The 23229-nt window shown below is 37.1% G+C and overlaps 1 protein-coding gene across 2 annotated transcripts in view; it reads right to left on the reverse strand.

The window, feature by feature from the left end:
• The window catches only part of LOC109438089 (uncharacterized), a 52857-nt gene continuing 29628 nt past the window's right edge, over nucleotides 1-23229 (reverse strand). Inside the window, exon 5 of one of the 2 annotated variants that reach the window (XM_088793311.1) lies at nucleotides 1-17742. In XM_088793311.1, the coding sequence (XP_088649437.1) occupies nucleotides 15554-17742 (2189 nt within the window). In that variant the 3' untranslated portion in view covers nucleotides 1-15553. The remainder of the gene's footprint in view (nucleotides 17743-23229) is intronic. The other variant, XM_088793310.1, reaches the window with a different exon arrangement.

The following is a 23229-nucleotide window of genomic DNA, read 5'->3' on the forward strand; positions in this document are numbered from 1 at the left end:
TGGGATCGGGAGGGCAAGCAGTTCTGACTAGACTGCTGCGCCTGCTTTATTTTTCAGCATTCTTTTATACAGACAGAAACAAAAAGGTTACATAAAGCGGCTGAGACAGCAAATACAGATTAGTTATGTTTTTTCAAAGTTTGGGCCTGACTGTTCTTAGACCTTTTGATATTTTCTCATTCCCAGAACAGCTAGTGTCTGTTTGTTCTTTTTACTTATCGGAGTTCCCCTTAGCGATCCTCCCAACCTCTGCTTATAGTTACTTTTCTTAACCCTTAATGCTCCACCTCCCCACAAAGGTCCTATCCACGAAAAGTACAATCCTATGTGCATAAAACAACAGGACATCACCATACATTAAACCAAAATGAAGAACATAAAGGAGAAATAGACAAATCTATTAGTTGTCAAATTCAACATTCTTTCAGCAATTGGTAGAACCACTAAATTAGAAATCAGCAAGAATATAAAAGAAAGAAACAGCACCTCAACCAAATGAATATAATTTGTATTTATAGAACCCCCAGCAACAGCAGAGTACACGTTTCAAGAACAAATGAAACAAGATAATATACTATGATATAAAACAAATTGTAAATTTTTGAAAATTGATATACAGATTATGTCCTCTGACTGTAATAAAATTAAGCTAGAAATGGATAGCAAAAAGATAACAGAAAAATCTTCAAACACTTGGATATGAAACAACACACTTCTGAATATTACATGTGAGAAAGAGAAAGTCATAAAGGGAATGAAAAAGTAATTTGAACTGAAGGAAAACAAGAAAATCTTTTTCAAGATTTATGCCTTGGGGCTAAAGCAGTGCTGAGTGGGAAATTCATACCAACAAATGCTTACATTTTGTTGGAGAAAAGAAGAAAGATCTCAATATTCTAAGATCTCATCTCAGGAAACAAAATAAGAGTAAAATCCGAAGCAAGCAGAAGCAAAGAACACAATAGCAAGATTCTATGATATTGAGAACAGAAAAATAGAGAAAATCCATGAAACCTAAAGATGATCATTTGAAAATCAACAAAAAATAGTGAAAGTACAAGTTACCAAATTCAAGAATAAAAAAGATGGTATCACTACCCACAGACATTGAAGGAATAATTTGGGAACAACACAAACAACTCTGCCCATCAATTTGACAATTTAGATGAAACTGACCAATATTTAACACCAATTCTACGTAAAGTACTACAGAAAACAGAATAGGAGGGAATACTTGGCAACTCATTTTATGAGGCCAGTTTTACTTATACCAAAACAGGACAATGGTAATAAGAAAAATAAGAAAAAAAAACCCTAAAGATTTATATCTCTCATGAATTTATATTTAAAAAAATCCTCAATAACCTGTTAGCAAATCAAATCCAGCAACATATTAAAACAAATATACACAACAAAGTGAAGTTAATTCCAGGAATGCCAGGCTGATTCAACATTTGAAAAGTAAATTAATGTAATTCACCATATTAAAAGCTAAAAAGAAAAATGAAATGCTCATGTCAATGCAGAAAAAGCATGACAAAGTTCAGTAACATTTTACGATTTTTAAAAACACTCACCGAACTAGGAATAAAGGAGAATGTCACCAACTTGATAAAGAACATCTATTGAAAACAAACAGCTAATATTGTATTTAATCATGAAAGAGTGAATGCCTTCAATTAAAATTAGGACCAAAGCAAAGATGTCCACTTTCGTAACTCTTAACATAATAGAAGTCTAGCCAGTACAACAAGGCAAGGTAACACATTGGAAAAGAAAAAAACTATCTATTTACATATGACATAATTATCTATGCATGTACAAAATCCCAAGGGGAAAAAAAATTCCTAGAATTAATAAATGAATTCAAGATTGCAGGTTAGGAGATCAACACAAAAAATCAATTACGTACATATATGCTATACACACATACATATCTACCCTCAAACTCTATGCAAAACTTAATTCAAAATGAATCATAGATTTAAAACAATAAAACTTTAGAAGAAAACATGGGAAATATTCTTCCAGACCTAATTATGCAAAGTTCTTAGTCATGACAACATACTCATGATCAAAAGAAGAAAAAATTTGAACAAAATAAAACATTCTGTGAAAGACAATGGCAAGAAGATGAAAATACAAACTACAGAGAAAATATTTGCAAACCATATATCCAATAGAGGACTTGTATCCCAACTATATAAAAAATCCTTTAAACAACAAAACAATCAAATTACAAAATAGACAAAAGGCATAAACAGAAACTTCACCAAATGAGAATATGCCAATGTACACTGTATAATTTTTAATTTTCTCTCTGTTTCGACCTCTTAGAAAATCCTTTCGGGCTGGGGCAAAACTGCCCTTCCTAGGGCTAATTCTTAGAAATAGCAAATGACAGCTGACAGCATGTCTTTGATATGCAAACAATTCGGAGCTATACCTCCTCTAGCTGGCCAGTACACCCCAGGACACAGTATTCCTCAACCTTAGTAATCCCAGCACTACGTACCAGGCAACTTGGGATCATCCCTATAGTTTAAAAATCACCAGAATAAGTCAAATTAAGTAATGCTAAATGGTTCACTCTGATAAGCCTTGCCTTTCCCATGGAAACCATAATAAAGGCTCTGGCCTTGACTTTCCCCTTGATTCTGTCTTCTGCCACCTAACTAAACCTGGTATTTCTCCTATGTCCCTATGTGGTGTGCTGGGCTTCTCATTGCTAAGGAAACTGTGGGTAATATTAAACTTTTCTTTCAATGGCATTGACCATGCTGTGTCATCACTTAGTCATCTCCATATAATAATATCCAGAAGCAGAACATATAAACAAATGAAAAGATATTTGAAATTATGGAACTGCAAATTAAAACAAAAATGAAGTACCTATTAAAATGGCTAACCTTTAAAATACAATAACAAGCACTAATGGGGATACAGAACTAGACCTCTCATGTGCTGATGATGGGAATGAAAAAAGGTACAGCTACTTTGGAAAATACTTTTGCAGCTTTTTCCAAAATTAAACATAGAGTTACCATACAATAAAGCAATCCATTCCTGGGCTTTATCTTAGAGAAACAAAATCATGTTCACACAAAAATTTGTATACTTTATTCAGGTTGTTATTGTTGTTATAACAGATTTAATTGTTATAACTAAAACCTGGAAACTCAAAAGTCAATGGATGAATGTATAAACCAACTGGTATATTTATATTGTGTGTTATTGAATACTACGCAGCAATAAAAAAAGAACTCATATACACAACTCTGATGAATTTCAGTGAAATTATGCTGAGAGTCCAGTCTGAAAGATATTTACCATATGATTCTATTTATATGAAATGACAAAATTATAGAGATGTTGACCTGATGGAAAAATGTTGTATCTTGATTGTGTGGTGGATACATAAATCTAAAGGTGATAAAATTGACAAGATAAACAAAATTGGTAAGCCGTTAGCTAAACTAATCAAGGGGAAAAAAAGAGAACTCAAAATCAGAAATGAAAAAGATGTTATAGCTTATACCACAGAAATACAAAGACTCTTGTGACTGCTATAAACAATTATACAGTAACAAATTGGACAACCCAGAAGAAATGGATAAATTCCTAGAATCATATCATTCTACCAAGACTGAATTATGATAAAATAGAAAATTTGAAAAGAATGATTACTAGTAAGGAGATTAAATCAATAATAGGAAAAAAAACCTCCCAACAAACAAAAGTCCAGGACCAGAAAGTTTCAGTGATGAATTGTACCAAACATTCAAAGAATTAATACCAATACTTCTCACAACTCGAACAAAAAATAGAAGAGGAAGGAACTCTTCCCAATTAATTTGATGAGGACAACAGTCCCCTGATATCAAAACCAGACAAGTAGGGCCAGCCCAGTGGCTCAGGCGGTTAGAACTCCATGCTCCTAACTCCGAAGGCTGCTGGTTCGATTCCCACATCACCAGTGGGCTCTCAACCACAAGGTTGCTGGTACAACTCCTCGAGTCCCGCAAGGGATGGTGGGCTCCGCCCCCTGCAACTAAGATTGAACACGGCACCTTGAGCTGAGCTGCCTGCCAGATGGCTCAGTTGGTTGGAGTATGGGCTCTCAACCACAAGGCTGCCAATTCAATTCCTCAAGTCCCGCAAGGGATGGCTGGTGGGAAGCGCCCCCCTGCAACTAAGATTGAACATGGCACCTTGAGCTGAGCTGCTGCTGAGCTCCCGGATGGCTCAGTTGGTTGGAGTGCGTCCTCTCAACCACAAGGTTGCCGGTTCGACTCCCACAAGGGATGGTGGCCTGTGCCCCCTACAACTAGAAAACGGCAACTGGACCTGTAGCTGAGCTGTGCCCTCCACAACTAAGACTGAAAGGACAACAACTTGAAGCTGAACGGCACCCTCCACAACTAAGACTGAAAGGACAACAACTTGAAGCTGAACGGCACCCTCCACAACTAAGACTGAAAGGACAACAACTTGACTGGAAAAAAAGGCCTGGAAGTACACACTGTTCCCCAATAAAGTCCTGTTCCCTTTCCCCAATAAAATCTTTAAAAAAAAAAAAAAAGACAAGTACACTAGGAAAAGAAAATTAAAGGCCAACATCCTTGATAAACATCGATGCAAAAATTCTCAAGAAAATATTAGCAAATTGAATTCAACAATGCATTAAAAGGATTATACACCATGATCAGGTGGGATTTATTCCAGGAATGTAAAGATAGTTCAACAATCCTCAAATCAGACCATGTGATACATAACATCAACAAAATGAAGGATAATATCATATAATCAACTCAATAGATACAGAAAAAGCATGTGACAAACATCAACATCCATTTATGATCAAAACTATTGATAAAGAGGGTATGTAGGGAACAACATAATTGTCGCGTCCAGTGCAATACGGGCAGTGAGGGTGTGAGAAGGGGCGGCTTGGGTTAAGTTTTTAAGAAAGAAACAAAGAGAGACTTAATGCAGTTAAATCTCTCTGAAGGCCAGGGGTCTCACAGTCTCAGAGGACTGGAGCCCAGAATAAGGCCGACTGGAGGTTTTTATTGATAGGTATATAAATACAAGAAAGTAACATTGTTTCTTACATGGTCTGTGAGACTCATACATCATAGCAGAAAAATGTTTATTCCAATCACCCTTTGTCTGTAAACAGCCGAATCACAAGGTCCCATAATGTCTTACCTAAAGTATGTACCTTTTCAGGGTCAAGTCTCTCATATTGTAACAGCTCCATTGAGCTAAGTGGAGAGAACTGATCTTTGTTGTTTTTGTAACTTCTCTCACAAACAGGTGCAAGGGAAAAGCCAGAGCCGGCAACAGCTTTTCCCAGGCATGGGGAAGGGGAGGCAAGGCCCCTTCCCATATTTTTCTAAGGCAGCTCATTGGGGGTCCCCACTCGGTTCCACCTGGCTTAGGTTGTATCTCCCGTGAGATATCTCACCCGTCTTTGGCTGCAAACCATCTTTTGGGGACCAGACAGAGAGACATAAGGTGTAAACACAAGGATGGAACAGAGTCCCAGAAAGGCACAATCTCACAGACTCTTCTTTCCTTAAGGAAAGACATGGGGGGACAGTTGGCTAGGCTGTTGTGTGACTGCAATAATAAAGGCCAACTGCTAATATCATACCCAATGATGAAAAACTGAAAGCTTTACTTCTAAGATCAGAAAAAAGACAAAGATATCCACTCTCACAACTGTTATTCAACATAGTATTGGAAAGTCCTAGCCAGAGCAATTAAGCAAGAAAAATAAAAAGAAACCACAATTGGAAAGAAGTAAAACTGTTGCTATTTGCAGATGATATGATATAAAACATAGAAAACCCTAAAGATTCAATTAAAAAGCTGTTAGAATGTTAAAAACAAAATTTAACTGAGTAAATTTTAAATATCTTAATGGCTTTATTCAATGATTCATGAATCGAGTAGCATTCCATCTAGCAGGCAGAAAGGAGCTCAGAGTTATACAAAAATGGAAGACTTTTATACTTGGAAAAGAACAAAGAAGTCATACCAGGAAAAAGCAGATTAGTTGTGGCAAGATCACTTTCCTTCATGGAGAAATGGGACTATAAGACAGGTTACTTCACTACTGCTGACCAGGTAATTCCAGATTGACTGGTTTAAGATTCTATTCCTGGGAGTGGCTGAAAATGTGATTCAGTTAGGCATTAAGTGTCAGTTTGTCATGTGGGGCTTAGCATAAATGACTCCATTTTGTACCTGTTGTCTCTCTTAACAGAACTAATTGACAAATTCAGTAAAGTTGTAGGATAAAAAATCAAGAAGCATGAACCAAGATGGTTAGGTAAATGCTGTGCTTCTCTCACAACCACATAAAAATTACAACTAATCTACAAAACAACCATTATTGAGAATTGCCTAAAATCTTGCTGAACTGAAGCCCTTCAACTAAGGACACGCAGAAGGAACCACCTCCAGACTGGTAGGAGGGGTAGAGATACGGAACAGGCTGGTCCCAGGCCTGTGTGTGACCATTGAAATTATTTCAGCTGTGGGGGACCCCCCACTGAGGAGTGAGAGGTCCCAGCCCCACCCAGCCCAGAGTTTCAGTGCCGGAGAGAGAAGTCCCCATAATTTCTGGTTGTGAAAACCAGCAGAGATTGTGACTGAGTGAAACTGAGGGTGCCCTTAGTGCTGAGTTCTGAGTCTCTGACATTAGTTCACCACACCCTGGCGATTTCAGACTTGGCCCCACCAAACTTACAGACACACCCAAATGTCTTCCAGTGGCTTTTTTCATACAAACCACCTGCCTTAGCTCATGCTGCAGACTTTCCTAGGCTCTCTCAAAGGTTCTTGGAACCCAGACAAGCAGCATCTGTCTTGAGTGTTTCCCATACCTCTGGCTGAACAGCCCTAAGTGTGGCACTAGCTTGTTTTGTGGCTTGGCCTCTCAAGGTGCTTTCAAGCACAGCAAGGGCAGCAGCCATCTGCGGATTTCCTTTTGGCTGCTGCTAGGTGGCCCTGGGTGGGGCAAGGGCTGTGGCTGACCTTGACCTACAGTGGATTCGCTCCAAGGTGGTCCTGGGACTGGCGCCCCCAGTGGCCAGCTTCCAAACAAGCTGGAGCATTACCCAGCCAACTTCTAGAGAAACACACGCAAGGGATGGATTGGGCAGAAAGCAGAGTCCTGCTGAGGGTCAGCCCCTGCACAACAACTCTTGCACTGTAGTCAAGGCCAGTCCTCACAACCAGTGAGCACAAGGGTCAGTCCCTCCAGTTAATGTGTAATTATCAACCAAGGCTCAATTACAAGAGCAGTGTTCCATTGCAAAAAATCACATTCTTATTGCTCATCCTTAAGAAGCAACTCCTAATCCGCTGAAGTTTTATTATGAGATTGCAGAAATTCAGTCACATCTTCAGGCTCCACTTCTAATTCTAGTTACCTTGCTATTTCCACCACATCTGCAGTTACCGCCTCCACTCAAGTCTTAAACCCCTCAAAGTCATCCAAGGTTGGAATCAACTTCTTCCTAACTCCTGTTAATGTTGATAATTGGACCCATTCCCATGAATTATGAATGTTCTTAATGGCACCTAGAATGGTGAATCTTTTCTAGATTGTCTTCAATTAAATTTCTCCAGATCCTTCTGAGGAATCACTATTTATGGCAGCTATAACCTTATGAAATATGTTTCTTAAATAAGACTTGAAAGTCAGAGTCACTCCTTACTCCCTGGGCTGAATTGATGATGTGTTAGCAGGCATGTAAACATTAATCTCATTGTACATCTCCATCACAGCGCTTGGGCGACCAGATACATTGTCAATGAGCAGTAATTTTTTGAAAGGAATCTTTTCTGAGCAGGTGTCACATGTTATAAACAGATGTGCTGTCATCCAGGCTTTGTTCTATTTATAGAGCACAGGCAGAGTAGATGTAGCATAATTCTTAAGGGCCCTAAGATTTTCAGAATGGTAAATGAGCATTGGTTTCATCTTAAAGTCACCAGCTGTATTAGCCCCTAATAAAGAGAGTCAGCCTGTCCTTTGAAGCTTTTAAGGCAGGCATTCTCTAGCTATGAAAGTCCTAATTGGCATTTCTTCCAATATAAGAAGACTGTTTCATCCACACTGAAAACCTATGGTTTAGTGTAGCCACTTTCATTAATTATCTTAGCTAGATCTGGATAACCTGCCGCAGCTTTTCCATTAGCATTTGCTCTTTCATACAGCACTTTGACATTATGGAGACGACTTCATTCCTTAAACCTCATGAACCAACCTCTGCCAGCTTCAGACTTTTCTTCCTCAACTTTCAGCCTTCATGGAATTGAAGACAGTAAGACCTTGCTGCTCTGGAGTAAGCTTTGGCTTACGGGAATGTCATGGCTGATTTGACCTCCTATTCAGACCACTAAAAATTTATCCATGTCACCAATAATACTATTTCGATTTAGTATTTGTGTGTTCATTGGAGTGGCACTTTTAACTTCCTTCAAGAACTTTTCCTTTGCATTCATAACTTGGCTGTTTGGTGCAAGAGGCCTAGTGCTTGGCTTATCTCAGCTTTTGACATGCCTTCCTCACTAAGCTTAAGCCTTCGTAATTTCTGATTTAAAGAGACAGATGTGCAACTCTTCCTTTCACTTGAACACTTAGAAGCCATTGTAGGGTTATTAGTTGGCCTAATTTCAATATTGTTTTCTTTCAGGGAATAAAATAAGATATTTTTTAAAAGGTGCACTTTTGTTGAAGGAAAATAGAATGTGTTTTTTGGATAAAGAACGATATAAAGGATGAGGTGGGGGGAGAGAGTTGGTAAAAGGAAAAAAAGGAAGTAATTTTATCCTAAAGTAAAACGATTGTTTTAAAATAAAGAGGGAAATATAGGACAACAGCTGAAAAGTATATGAAAGTTTAATAAGGTTTATGAAAGCTGCAGAAGATTTTGGGAAAAGGGATCTTGAAAAAAGAATTTTATGTGTGGCCAAACTAAGATTTTAATGGATAAGTCAACTGCATCATTTATATGTGTGTATACATGAACTCTCATCCATTGTTTAACCATGGTCATTTTTAAGACTTTTGTCATTTATAGTTATTGTTCTAGTCTGATACTTTTACAAAAGTGTTTCCACAAAGATATCTCATCTTCAGAGAGATTCATGGAGAGGTCTCTGACGCTTACAATATAATACAGAATTTTATAAACTTTCAGAAAACAGTGTTAAACATGAAGATTTGCAGAACTCTGTGGGAAAACTGGATTCATAAAACTGCTAACAAAAAGATCCAGATCAAGAATGAATAACATGGGAATGAATGAACTGATGGGGATGATTACAATTTTTATTATGACTTTTTATTTGAAGATATTAGTTTTTTTAACTTTTCCAAATAGAAGAAAAAATTTTCTTCTAAGCTACCTATGACCTACGGTAATTTGATAAATTGTAACTTTGTCAGTATTGAAATATTTACCTTTTCCTCTCTACCTGATCCCTCCAAAATTTAGACATTCTTAGTGAGTATTCCTATTTTCATGATCATGCAACTATTCACGTAAGTTTAATAAGAATCTGCTCTCCTTATAACAGTATAATTGGAAATATTGATTATATTCCCAGTGTATGACTGAAATGTCATGTTTAAGACAGGCAGCTTTCCCAGATATGACCAGACAACTTTAAGGAAAAAGGTTGACTTCCTTGGAAAAATCAGCCTGGTATTTTTTTTTTTTAAACAGGGTTCCAAAGAGCTTTACCAGATCAACCAATGTACTTAGATTTCTCTGCTTTGGTATCCAATTCATTAAAGACAAAAAAATTAACCACCAAAATTTACGAATGATTATGAATAGTGGAAAAAGACACTTTTAAACACTCCCTTTATAACCAAGATGAAAAGGACCATATCAGGTACTTTTAAATAATTTCTTGTGGCCAAATTTAATGGTATTGACTCTTGGATTCATGTTTCCCATTTAAAGAAAGCTCTTGCATCTAACAGGACTGATCAACAAGGATTTGAAATTTTAAATTACTAGGAAGTAAAACAGATAACATTTGTTATGGACAGCTAACCCAAGACCCAGAGGAGGGCTGTATAATCAAGACCATTTTTCCTTCTTTCCTTATATTAGTTCCTTCCTATGTCCAAATAATATGAGAGGCCAAGCACTCACTATAATGTTTTGGTTTCCTTTTCTTCCTTAATTTCTGACTGGAAATATAACTCAATATGGGGTGTCATCTTTCAACCAACATCGCAGATCAAAATGTGGAACATGTTATACACAGTCAATGCCCAGCAATGGTATGAGATTAGGAAGAATACTTTTCCATTGGCATATATTGCAATAAATACATGATTAGGAACTTTTCAAAAACCTTAAAGGAATTCCTGGAGCTACCACCAAAGTACTAGCAAACAAGGAAAAAATCTATAAATTCCCTTGCATAACTTGTATTACACAACAGAATTGCTCTTGCTCATCTGGCTAAAGAAAGTAGGGGTTGCTCTAGTGTTAATACTTCCTGTTACACTTGGATAAAACACCTCTGAAAAAAGAGAGGGAACTGGATAAAATATGGCACAAGCCAAGAGATTAAACATAGTGCCAACTGATACTTCATGGTTCTTTAATATCTTCAGTTGACCACCCTCAGGTATTGACTCCTAGTTCAGGTCTATTCTTCAAACTGGACTTAGAATTTTTTGCTGTTCAAAAACTTTGTTTTGCATAGGTCAGTTATAAAGGCACACTCTGACAATGGTCGCTCATTTTGAGATGATCACTAAGGCCTCTGAGACTTCACAGGAAAAACCTGAAGAAACTACAGATGTTTGCCCTTAAAGAAACATAATGTAGACTTTCTGTGTTCTGGAGCAAGGTGTGGACTAAGGCTCGTAAGAAAAATAAAACCTCCTTCTCTTCTATGTGGAACATAACATACTGGGAAGGAATCTTCCTGGCAACAAGAGAACAATGCTTTTAATAAGTGATCACTGTTGCTTTCCCATGATTGATCAGTGAGGCTTTCAAGGAACGATCTTAACAAAAGGGGAGAAATATAATATATAAAAAAGAGAAATATCCTTCTATTCATGTAATTGTTCCCCTTCTATTTCATCAATACCCCTTCCTTGTCTCCTAATTGAAACCCTATTGTTTCTGCCTCAATCAGTGCTTCATAAATAGCTATTCTTTTGGATCTCAAATAAATGCTTGTTGCCTCTCATTTTGGTGACTTAATATTAATAGTTTATAAATTTGTAAACCAGAGAATTATCCCAATAATTCATCAAAAAAAACTCTAAGGCCCTGCATGTGTCTGTTTTTATTGGCAGAGGCAAAAGGGGAGGGCAGAGAAGAAATGTTGGAGAGGAATGGCTCCGCTATTGCCTTCAGTTTACATAATGTAAGAAACGTGTGTGTGTCAAAGCAGCAACCTTCAGAATTTCTGAGCCAAGGAACAGGATGAAATTTCATACTATTTTTAATTAACTGATTTAACTCATTTTCACTGATGAATATTGCTCAGTCTCGTAGGGGCTTTCAGACTCGCAAAGGGAACTCACAGGGACTTACCCACACCTCCAGTCAGGGTACAAAGCTTACTTCTTTCCTCCCCTTACCCTTTATGATTAAAGAGCTCCTTGTGCTTTGTGTTTTGTCCTGAGAAGCAATGGAGCCCACGTCCCCGTTCCCCATCTCATCAACCCACATAGTGTTGACACAGAACCCAGTCTCACTGTTAGTATGCCCTGCCCAGCACGGCCCTGTCACAACACAGGTGTCCAGGAGACTTTCCCGTGAAGACACTATTACCAACCAGGGGGCTTTCTCGCTGCCTCCCAGGACACCTCGCATCGGAGAAAAATCTCCAACTGCTCTCAATAGGATCCAAAGACTACCCACAGCCAAGACTCAGATTCCTCCAAACCTCTCTCCAGAATTCATGAATACCCCATAAATAAAGAGATCTCGAAGGCATTAACCCTTACTAAAAGATTGTAAAGCTCAGGGCCTCATTATCTCCTGTATAGATCCATAAGACAAGGAGGAGAGAGGACCACTCATGTTCAGGGCTCAGATAACATTCTCTCATGGAGGAAGTGGTGTTGGGGAGCGTCCACTGGACATGTGCCAGCAAAGACGGGAAGCCGGAAAGGCCGGGGTCCCACATCACTAGGACTCTTCCTCTGGGCTTCTCAGGAACAGATTTCAGCCAGCTGGTTAAGTTGGTTGTATTTTGTGGAAACCTGACTGAGAAAAATGAAATGCCATTGCAACCAGAAGTTTTGAATATTTATTTAAGGTGGTATAATACTCTCAATATTTTGGCAAACACTTTTTTGCAAAATATGAATAAAGGATTTGCTCTATAATGCAAAATATCACAACGGCATATTAAACATTCTCAAAATCAGAACAAGTAAAAAGATAGCTTCATAAAAGGAAAAAGGTATCAGAAAAATCAATATTGGATACAGAAGCCAATCTGAATGAACATCAGCTGGCTTTACTTCAGATGATTTGACCATCAAAACAAAACTAACACTAGTTAAGGATTATAACCTACTGAATTAAACAAAAATCTGAGTCTACACAAATATAAATTTAAAATTCTGGAGAGAGGAAAACTGGCATGATTTTGCAATTACGGTAAAAGGTGACTTGGGCAATGACCAGAAATAAATGCTAAAATTTGAGAAAATGAAGGATTACAGCGACATACTGAGGTATATAGCCTGAATATATCTAGTGAAGATACTTAATGACTTTTTCCTGAAGACACTAGGAAGCTACCACATTAACCAAATGAATCAATTTAGTATCGCTATTCCTGGGACCAATTAACACTATGCATTCTGGTATGATGTATGGAGAAATCTTCAATAACTCTTTTGTATTGCTACAAAAGGTACACAAGCTAAATGTAATCATAAGAAAACATCAAACAAATCCTTGTATTTACATGATTAATACTAGAGAAGAGCTCTGCTTTGCAGCTAGTGATCATTCAGGGTATTATCAAGGGTTCCCTCCATGTGACTCTTCTGATACATACCCAGTTGTCACTTTTCACAGAGGTCACAGTCATAGCTTGTGAGAGCGAGATATATCTAAGAGAGGTCAGTAACAGGTAGATCCAAACCTGTAACAGCTCAGCAGACAGAAAACAAGTTTTTTCTTCCTTGCACAAGTCACAATGTCAAGAGGAGCAAACTGTTCCACACAGTAATTCTTGAAACCTGACTTGTTCCATGTGCTACTATTCCATAGTCACTATAGGAGAAGGAACAGCAGACAATACATAAGATGAAAATGTCTTCATTGGACACTGACAGTCATATTTCACTATCTAAAATTTGGTGAATTTACTACATTAGGAAGAAAGAGTGCCTGGAAATTTAGACCACTAGTGGGCCTAAAGACTAAAGAAAATGGTTATTGGTGAACATGTAGTATATGGGACAGGGGTCTCATTTTATTAGGTTTATTATATATATTATATTGTTGAATGACTTCTGGCAGGATTTCCCAAATGCATAAACTTCATAAGATAGCTTTCATCTGCTTGATATACTATGAGGTCTCTACTGCTCTATGAATTTTCTCTTGTACTGAGAAGGGAGGCTTCTGCCTGAAGTTATCACACATTTATTGCATTCTACAGTTTTTTCATTGTGTGAATTCTCTATTCCATGAGATTCAATCTTTGACAGAAAGCTTTCAAATTTTCATTACACAGTATTTCTCCACAGTGTAAGTTCGTTGATGGTTGAGTTCATAGAAAATATCTCCTTTATTCATTACCTTCACAATGTTTCTTAACCCAGAGAATTCTCTGATGTCCAGTAAGGACTAAATTTATCGCTAGTGGTTAAAATACTGTCTACAGATTTCAAGGTTTTCCTTCCAGAGTAAGTTCTTGTGACAGACTGAATGTTTGTGTCCTCCCCAAATTCATCTGTTGAAATCTTATCCCCAAGTTGCTGGGATTTGGAGGTGCAGGCCTTTGAAGGTGATGAAAAGGACCCAAAGAGTTCCTTTGCTCCTTCCCACATGTTAAGACACCGCAAGAAAATGGCTATCTACAAACCAAGTAGATCCTCACCAGACAGCAAATCGACCAACACCTTGATTTGGGACTGCCACTTTCCAGAACTGTGGGAAACCAATGCTTTTTATTTAAGCCAACCAGTTTATTTGTTGTAATAGCCTGAATGGACTAAGACAGTTCTCTTATGTTTAGTGAGGCCCTTCCTGAGGAACTTCCATGTTCATCGGCTTCATAAATTGTGGCCCCTACTCTGAGTTCTGCAATCTTTTCTTGACCCTGACTTGTAATTTTCCCTAGAGTCTTCATCTTTAGGATTTCTCCCCTGTGACTTCTCTGATGTTCTTAAATTGTGATTTCTGGCTGAAGGCATTTCAAGTTCCACAACTTTTACACTGTTTTCCATGTGTGTGAGTTCTGTGAAGTAATGCAAGACTTGATGTCTGGATGAAAGTTTTTCCACAATCATTACATTCATGTTTAACACCCTGTGAGTTTTCCGATGCTCTCTGAGGTTTGAATTCTGGTGGAAATCTTCCCTACGCACATTTATAAGGTTTCTCCCTGGTGCGAACAAGCGGATCAAAATATGCCACCCCAAATTATGCCACTTTGGCAAAAGGATGATCTTCAGCTGAAAGCAACTGAAAAACAGTAGACACAGAAAAACCTTTTCATAACCTTCACCCATCTGCCGAAAGGCAGGACATAAATCTCCCATTATAAATGTGTTCCCCATGCCCTCTGTGTATAAGCAAGAGCAGACAACTCGTGTCATTGGAGATGGCACCAACTAATATCTGCATAAACAAATCTTCAGGAAATAACACTTACATTCCATTGGTTTCCCCGTCTATTTACCTGCCCACAACTTACCACCTGAGTAAATTCTAAACACTTTTCCCTTGTGTGGACACTTCTTTGCAAATGTATTGGCCTTTTGTTAAAATGTCATATAAGCTGACAGGATTTATCACCTGAATGGAGTATTCATTTCACTTATGTGACGCTCTCCATATGTATATAAAATGAACCTTTTTCTCCTGTTAATGTCTTTCAATTTGCAGGGCTCCAGCCACTGAACCTAAAAGAGTACACACAAAAAACTTCATTTTTCCTCCCCTTGTTTTTTACATCTCACAACTGTCTAAAGATTTTCCCATATTACCACCTTTATAGAATTTTTCACTTTTGTGAGCTTCCTGATGTTTTCATTGGTTTTCACTGCTGAAAATGTGTAAATCACTGCACTTCCCTGTGTGAATTGTCTCATAAGTAGGATTTTGAGAGTTAAGTTGCAAACAAAAGGTTTCCTGCATTAGTTACATTCACAGGGTTTCTCCATAGAATGCAGTCCTGACGAATTATGAGGACTGACTTCCAAAGAAAAATTTCCCCATATTTCATACATTCATACGATTTCCCCCCATATGAACTCTGTGATGTCCTTTGGATATGACATGAAAATGAAACTGTTCCAGATTCATAAGGTTTCTCTGCTGTGGTGAGTACTCTGATGTTTTCCAAGGTTTGACTTCTGGCTGAAAGTTTTTCCACATTCATTACATTCATAGGGTTTCTCACCTCTGTGAATTCTCTGATGTTTTCTAAGGTTTGACCTCTGCCTGAAAGTTTTTCCACATTCATTACATTGATACGGTTTATCCCCTGTGTGAGTTCTCTGATGTTCTCTGTGGTACGACATGGAGGTGAAAGCTTTCCCACATTCATTACATTGATAAGGTTTCTCCCCTGTGTGAGTTCTCTGATGTTTTCCAAGATTTGTCTTTTGACTGAAAGTCTTACCACATTCATTACATTGATAAGGTTTCTCCCCTGTGTGAGTTCTCTGATGTTCTCTCAGGTATGACATGGAGGTGAAAGCTTTCCCACACTCATTACATTGATACGGTTTCTCCCCTGTGTGAGTTCTCTGATGTTTTCCAAGATTTGTCTTCTGGCTGAAAGTCTTACCACATTCATTACATGGATAGGGTTTCTCCCCTGTGTGAGTGCGCTGATGTCCTCTGAGGTTTGACATGGAGGTCAACGCTTTTCCACATTCATTACATTGATAGCGTTTCTCCCCTGTGTGAGTTCTCTGATGTTTTCCAAGATTTGACTTCTTGGTGAAACTTTTACCACATTCATTACATTTATAGGGTTTCTCACCCGTGTGAGTCTTCTGATGTTGTGTAAGTTCTTTTTTGCATGTGAAAGCTCTCCCACATTCAACACATTCATAGGGTTTCTCTCCTGTATGAGTTCTCCAATGTATATTCAGGACTTGCTTCCAAAGGAAAGTTTTCCCACATTCATTACATTTATAGGGTTTCTCCCCTGTGTGAGTTCTCTGATGTACTCCAAGGCTTGCACTGCGCCTGAAAGTTTTCCCACATTTAGTACATTCATATGGTTTTTCCTCTGTGTGAGTTCTCTGATGCTCTCTGAGGTGTGACATGGAGATGAAAGCTTTTCCACACTCATTACATTTATAGGGTTTCTCCCCTGTGTGAGTTCTCTGATGTACAACAAGGCTTGACTTCTCAGTGTAGGTTTTACCGCATTCATTACATTGATAGGGTTTCTCCCCTGTGTGAGATCTGTGATGTTTTCCAAGGCTTGATTTCCAGGCATAACTCTTACCACATTCATTACATTGATAGGGTTTCTCCCCTGTGTGAGTTCTCTGATGTACAATGAGGGACAATTTCCAGGGAAAAGCTGTCCCACATTCATGACATTCATAAATTTTCTTACCTGTGTGACTTCTTTGATGTAAAATGAGTGATGACCTCCTAAAGAAAGATTTTTGACATTCATTACACTCATAGTGTTTTTTCTTCCCATGAATTTTCTGTATCGTGTAGGTTGACTGAGAACTGAAACTTTCCTCACGTGTTTTATGATCACAAGATAGCTCTATTGTGTGAGTTCTCTGTTGCATGTTAATGGCTGAGTTGTAGCTCAAGTTTTTCCCACACTCAAGCGGTTGCCCTCCTGTGTGATTTCTCTGATATTCTCTAAAATGAGCTTTTTGAGCAAACGTTGTCTCTCTTCTATCAGTTCTCTGAAGTTTAGCAACCATTCTGAAATTGTTCCCAATTTTATTACATTGATCTTCATGAAATTCACACTGACTCTTTGTGTGAATACTTGGAGAGGCAACAAGGGCTGATTCAGCAAATAGTTTTGTTCCAAATTTATAATAAAACCTCTCTTTTGTGTAACCATTCTTCCATGTAATGGAGGAAGCCTTATCATGCAAAGCACTACCCTGTTCATCATAATCAAAAGATTGCCCCAAATTAAGATCATCCACACAACTATTAATGAAACTGTGCACATTTTGATTGTATTCCAAAGACTTCTCTCCAGTGTTTGTTCTCTCATTTACAGTATTAGAATGAGATGCATTAAATCCATCAGTCTTGTTTTCTGAGTCATTATGTGGAGCCAATGGGTAAAGATGAAAGTATGTAGGCCTGTGCACAGTATTACATGTAGAGAGAATTTTTCTTGAAGGAACAATATCTGTGCCCAGATTAAATGGTTTTCCTGAAACTTTCTCTTGCTCGGTAGTCACTGGTCTGTTGGTGTTGATTAAAACTTGATATAAATACTTGTCTTGGTTTACTTGGTTGTTCTCTAAAAGATCACGTTGGAAGTCTTCTAAAAAGAGAAAGTTAAAAAAATTCCTTATGAAATTTAACATATTTTTAATGTAAAAGTCTACAGACCTATGCCCTATTATATGTTTAACACTTTTATTTCTTGATAAAGTCTTCCAACACTGTAGTATTTCCAAGTGTACATTAACTACACTCACTTTACTTGGGAGGCAGGAGGCTTGCTATCCTAAGTGGAAAAAGGGAAAAAAACTTGAAGGTGAACATCATATGTATTTTGGCATTTTAAAATATAATTTTCAAACTTGGGCATAAAGGAATGAAACGATTAATTGGGAACATAATAGTTTTAAGAAAGTTGGGTCCTGGGGACAAAATCAGAGAACGTTTTGAGTTCAACATCAATAAAAATATCAATACCACAATAAGTTTACAATGGAACACATTTCCTCATATTTAAAGAAACAGTCCTAAAACACAAGTTCTGATTCTGCTGTCATTCTTCGGAACACAAATGCACAAGAGGAATTGTAAAGGTGACTGGAGGAAAACCACCTTTCCACCTGGATGGGATTCATTGCTGTATTCCGGCTCTGGTACTTTGGTTTTTATTACTGTTGTTTAAAAGTAAACGTTTATTGAGCAGACAATCCTGAGTATCACCTTTTCAATATGCTCACCCATTTCAAAGGTGAAATACCACCTTTTCAAGCAGTTTTAACTCTGTCCCATATGTAAACTCTGCTTTCTATACACTTTTCAGCATATATGACTTCTACTGATTGTAATCACACTTCAAACTGCTCTCATAAATTTTGGAAATATCCTTTATATAGCTATCATAAAAAACTATTGTGTATATGTGACTATTATCCTACTCCAAACCATACTCCGTGGAAGCATGTCACACTTTTTCTAAACAGCTCAGATGATGCATACCACCCAACCCACCCACGCCAAAAAGGATTCAAGACTTAGGAGATATCTCTATAGAAAATAAGTTTCACATTACCCATATATATTTTATGTGTTCAAACTATTAATATAATTCCAATGCACAAGTCCACAGTATTTTCTATCATAGTCTAATCTAGGCTATTTTCTGCTCCAAATGTTCATTTGAAAAAAACAATCTGGTACTAGCATTCTTTCCTGACTTCCTTGAACTTCCACTTTGGCAATATTCATACTCTAGATATCCTTCAAGAAAAACTATTTACAAACTAAACTTAAAATATTTCCTAAGGGTAAACCTATAAAGCGACTAACAGGATCTGTGTAAAGAAAATCCCGAACACTGACGAATGAAATCAAAGAACATCTAAATAAGTAGAGAAACATGCTATGTCACTAACTGAGAGACTCAATCTAGTAAAGATATCAATTATCAAAATTATTCTATAGATTTAAGACAAGTCCTATGAAAATCCCAACAAGATTGTTTATAGACAAACTTGTTCTCAACTTTACAGGAAAAGGCAGAGACACCACAATAGTTATAACAATTTGTTAAAGAAAAATAAAGTTTACCTTATATTAAGACTTATTAGGCATCTATAGAAATCAAGAGAGTGTAGTATTGACAGAGAAATAAAAATATAGATCAATGAAACAGAAAAGAGAACCAAAAATCTGACCAGCGCAAACACAGCCAAATGATTTTTGACAAAGGTTGAAAAGCAACTCAACGAAACAACAGTCTTTTCAACAAATGGACTATCATAGGCAAAATAATGAATTTTGGCCTATACGCATCATGTACAAATATTAATGCAGGATGCATCATGGATTTACAAGTAAAGCATAAAACTATAAAACTTTTGAAAGGAAAAAGGAGAAAAATTTGGAGACTAAAGGCTTGGTGAGGAGGTTTTATACGTAAGAAGAAAACAATCCATTTTTTAAGATGTATTTAATTGGACGTCAAGATTTCAATCAAGATTGAAAATGTTTGTGCAACGAAAGACCTTGTTAGGAGTATGAAAAGTATGCTACAGTCTGGCAAAATAAAACGGGCAAAATAAATCTGGCAGATAAAACGGGCAAAAGATGGAACAGGTATTTCCATAAACATGATATACATATAGCAAAAAAGTACGTGAAATGTAATCCAACATTATTAGCCATCAGGAAATTCAAAATGAAGCACAAGATATTGGCATGAAAATTAGTACAGCTAAAAAAAACAAGAGATAATAAGAAATGCTGATAATGCTGCCAAACAAAACAAAACAAAACAAAAGATCTCTCATACACTGATGGTAGAAATGTAAAATAACACAGCCTCTATGGAAAATTAGTGGCAATTTCTAATAAAACTAAACATGTACATACCACATGAACATGGAATTGAATCCTTTAGTTACTTTATCCCAGCAAAATGAAAATTATGTTCACAAAAAACCTATACACAAATATATATCGCAGGTATATTTACAATTGGAAAATACCAGAAACAACCCAAGTACCCTTCAGTGGGTCAATAATCACTGACACAGGCAACAATTTGGATAAACCTCAACGGTACCATGCCTGGTTAAAAAAAAAAAAAAAAGTGAATCTGAAAAGGTTATATGATATATGATTCCATTTATATAACTTTCTTGAAATGACAAAATTTTGGAAATGAAGGGAAGATTAGTGGTGGCCAAGGTACACAAACCACCCGTAGGGGGATAAGGATGGGGAAGTATAAATACAGAAAGTAGCACAGAGTTCTGTTATGCTAATGTAATAGTTCTGTATCTTAACTGTGGTGGTACTTACACAAACCTATTTATGGGATAAAACTGCATAGAGGTATACGCTTATAAGATGTGCACACACACACAAAGACACAAAGGAATGCAAATTAAAAGAATAGTAAGCACTGAAAAAGATCAGTAGTAACCTAATGAACAGTAATGTACCAATACCAATTTCCGTGTTTTGACAGGCTACTAAGATGTCACCATTGGAGCAACTTGGTGAAAGGGGACACAAAATCTTTGTTAGGTTTGCTACTTCCTATGAGTCTATTTTATTTCAAATAAAAAGGTTAAGAAATGCTAAATCAGATGTGTTTGATGTATTACTCTTATAAGAATTCCAAAGGAAGATGGAAAAATCAGATGAGATGTTCACCTTGCCTTAGATTCGTACATGTAAAGAATATTACCAAAACGGTCATAAAACTAACTCATCTATCAAGTTTTCCTTTATTTATCAGAGTACTGGTAGTACTTTGCATAATATTTACAAGTATAGTATTGTCAATTATTATCTTAAATGTTCACTTAGCCTAAACCCTACTTCCGTATTTAAACCTCTAGTATCTTTTAGGTCAGTCATTTTCAACTGGGGATGTATTACAGACTTACTGATGGAGTTTTGTAAAATGACACTTCTCTAGACCCTACTCCAAACTTATGGAATCTGTTTACTTGATATTCTTGTATATTAATGGGTATTTTATTTAGGTAAACTATGACTCAGGATTCTTATTGTAGTATCAACAACTTTCTCTAAAAAATGTTGTTCACGCATTTTGATGAATCCAATGTAACACTGACTTCTCTGAAAATAGGCTTCTTTGATGTTCTTAAAGATACTATGGCTAAAACTTTTCTTTACAAGTGGGGTTATTATATTTTTCCTATCAAGAAACAATAATTTTCCTGTCACTACATTATTCTTATTATGAACCCACAAAAAACTTTTCCTATTTAAAAATGATTACTTATAATGATTAACCACAACCATCATAATTCTGACATCTACACATGATTTTTTTTTTTTTTTAACTCTAATGCTTGCCTGAAAGTTCTGCTATAAGCTGGGCCATAGTTTGTGTCATCATGAAAGGAAAATCTCAAAACCTCAGGAAAAGAGGGTGTACGAACTGTTTCAAACTTCTGACACTTCAGTGAAAAGACTCTTACAAACGTGCTTTTGAGCTAACATGATTTAGAAATCTTTCAGGTCATTAACATGCAGTGTCAGAAGTTTTTCAGTCAATGAGCAGACAATTTCATGAGACTGGCAACCCAAAATACAGCAGAACAAGAATTATATGTAACTGAATAATGAATTACATGTTAATTATAAATAATTGATGGGGGGACAGCAACTTGCCTTGGGCATTGGCAGTTGGGATAGTGCTTTCAAAGTGAATCAATATGAAATACCTTTCCTCTACCTTTGGAGGTAATACTCAATGTAAGTATACAGTATTTATTTGTATTAGTTATGTGAGCATGGATGAATAAAGCAGAGTGATTCTTTTTAGTGGATTTCCAGGAGAGGAAAAATGCTCTTTCAAGAACTGTATGATATCTGACACAGAGTATGTGAAGTCACATTTTCATGTAAAACAGCCAGATTTGGGAGATTTACAAAAAGCATAAACTTAAGTAGGCTAAAATATCCCATGATTATTTAGCAGAAGTAGGAATGTTAGCCAAAACTTAGTGTAGTAATTCAAAAAAGATAAGAGCCCTTCCCTGTGGCCAGGCATGCTAAGAAATTTAATGAATTTAAGAACAGAAAAAGCATACAATGATGGAAAGTGTGATGTAGGGAAGAATGTCAAGAGGATTGGTGACACTTAGGAAACTGGATCAGATAAGCTCTGGCAACAAAGTAGGCAACATAAATGCATTTGATGATGCAACAGGGGTTCATATTGGACAGTCATTAATATAACAGTAATTTAAATTTCATATATTAAGTCACACATAAACCCTACGTTCTGTAAGCCATACGTTATTTTGCGAATCCAGAGCAAGGTGAGTTGGATGCATTATTTAAAAACGAACTCTAATTACAAATAAGAATAACCAAGGCAGTAAAGTGCAAGACTCTAGTTGTGGGGAATGTTATGAAGACAGTGAGAATATGAAAAGACTGAGTACAAAGAAAAACTAAAATGAAGGATCAGTGTGAGGATGACCGAGATGAGCAATCAGCACTTTCAAATGATTTCATGGTTGTGTTATGAGAGTAGGTCGTAGAACAAAATAACTATGCCAGAAGTGGAAAAATAAGGATTTCTGAGTTGTGAGAGAAAAATTTCATCTTCATTTGGTTCTTCTGAGAATAAAGATAGCATAACACTGAGGTACAGCTGCCCTAAAGGTGGGATGAGGACATCAGGATGAGGCAAAAAGGTTTAAATTACAGGAAAGGACGGCACAATTACGGAGGCAGTTACTGCACAGGAAGAAGAGCTCAGAGACACAAATTTGGAGGAGAAAGAGACTAGGACTCAAACTTTATTCACTCACAAATATCCACTGTATGCCTATTCCTATTCCTTATTGTGATTGAGGTACTAGGGATACAAGGTTATACCAGGCCAGCGACATGTGAGCAAGCAACTCAGGGAAGCACAGACAAAAGTAGGATCAATTCCAAGTAGGGACTAAGCTCCGGAATCATGATTAGTACCAACACAGGCAGCAGACAATGTATGGGAGGGAGGAGTAGGCCTCTGAAATTTTCAATAAGACACATAAGTGGAGATTTTTAAATATGATTTTAGAAGGGGAGC

This window comes from Rhinolophus sinicus, chromosome 16 (genome assembly GCF_057876585.1).
Source record: "Rhinolophus sinicus isolate RSI-liver-muscle chromosome 16, RSI-T2T, whole genome shotgun sequence".
Taxonomy (NCBI): domain Eukaryota; kingdom Metazoa; phylum Chordata; class Mammalia; order Chiroptera; family Rhinolophidae; genus Rhinolophus; species Rhinolophus sinicus.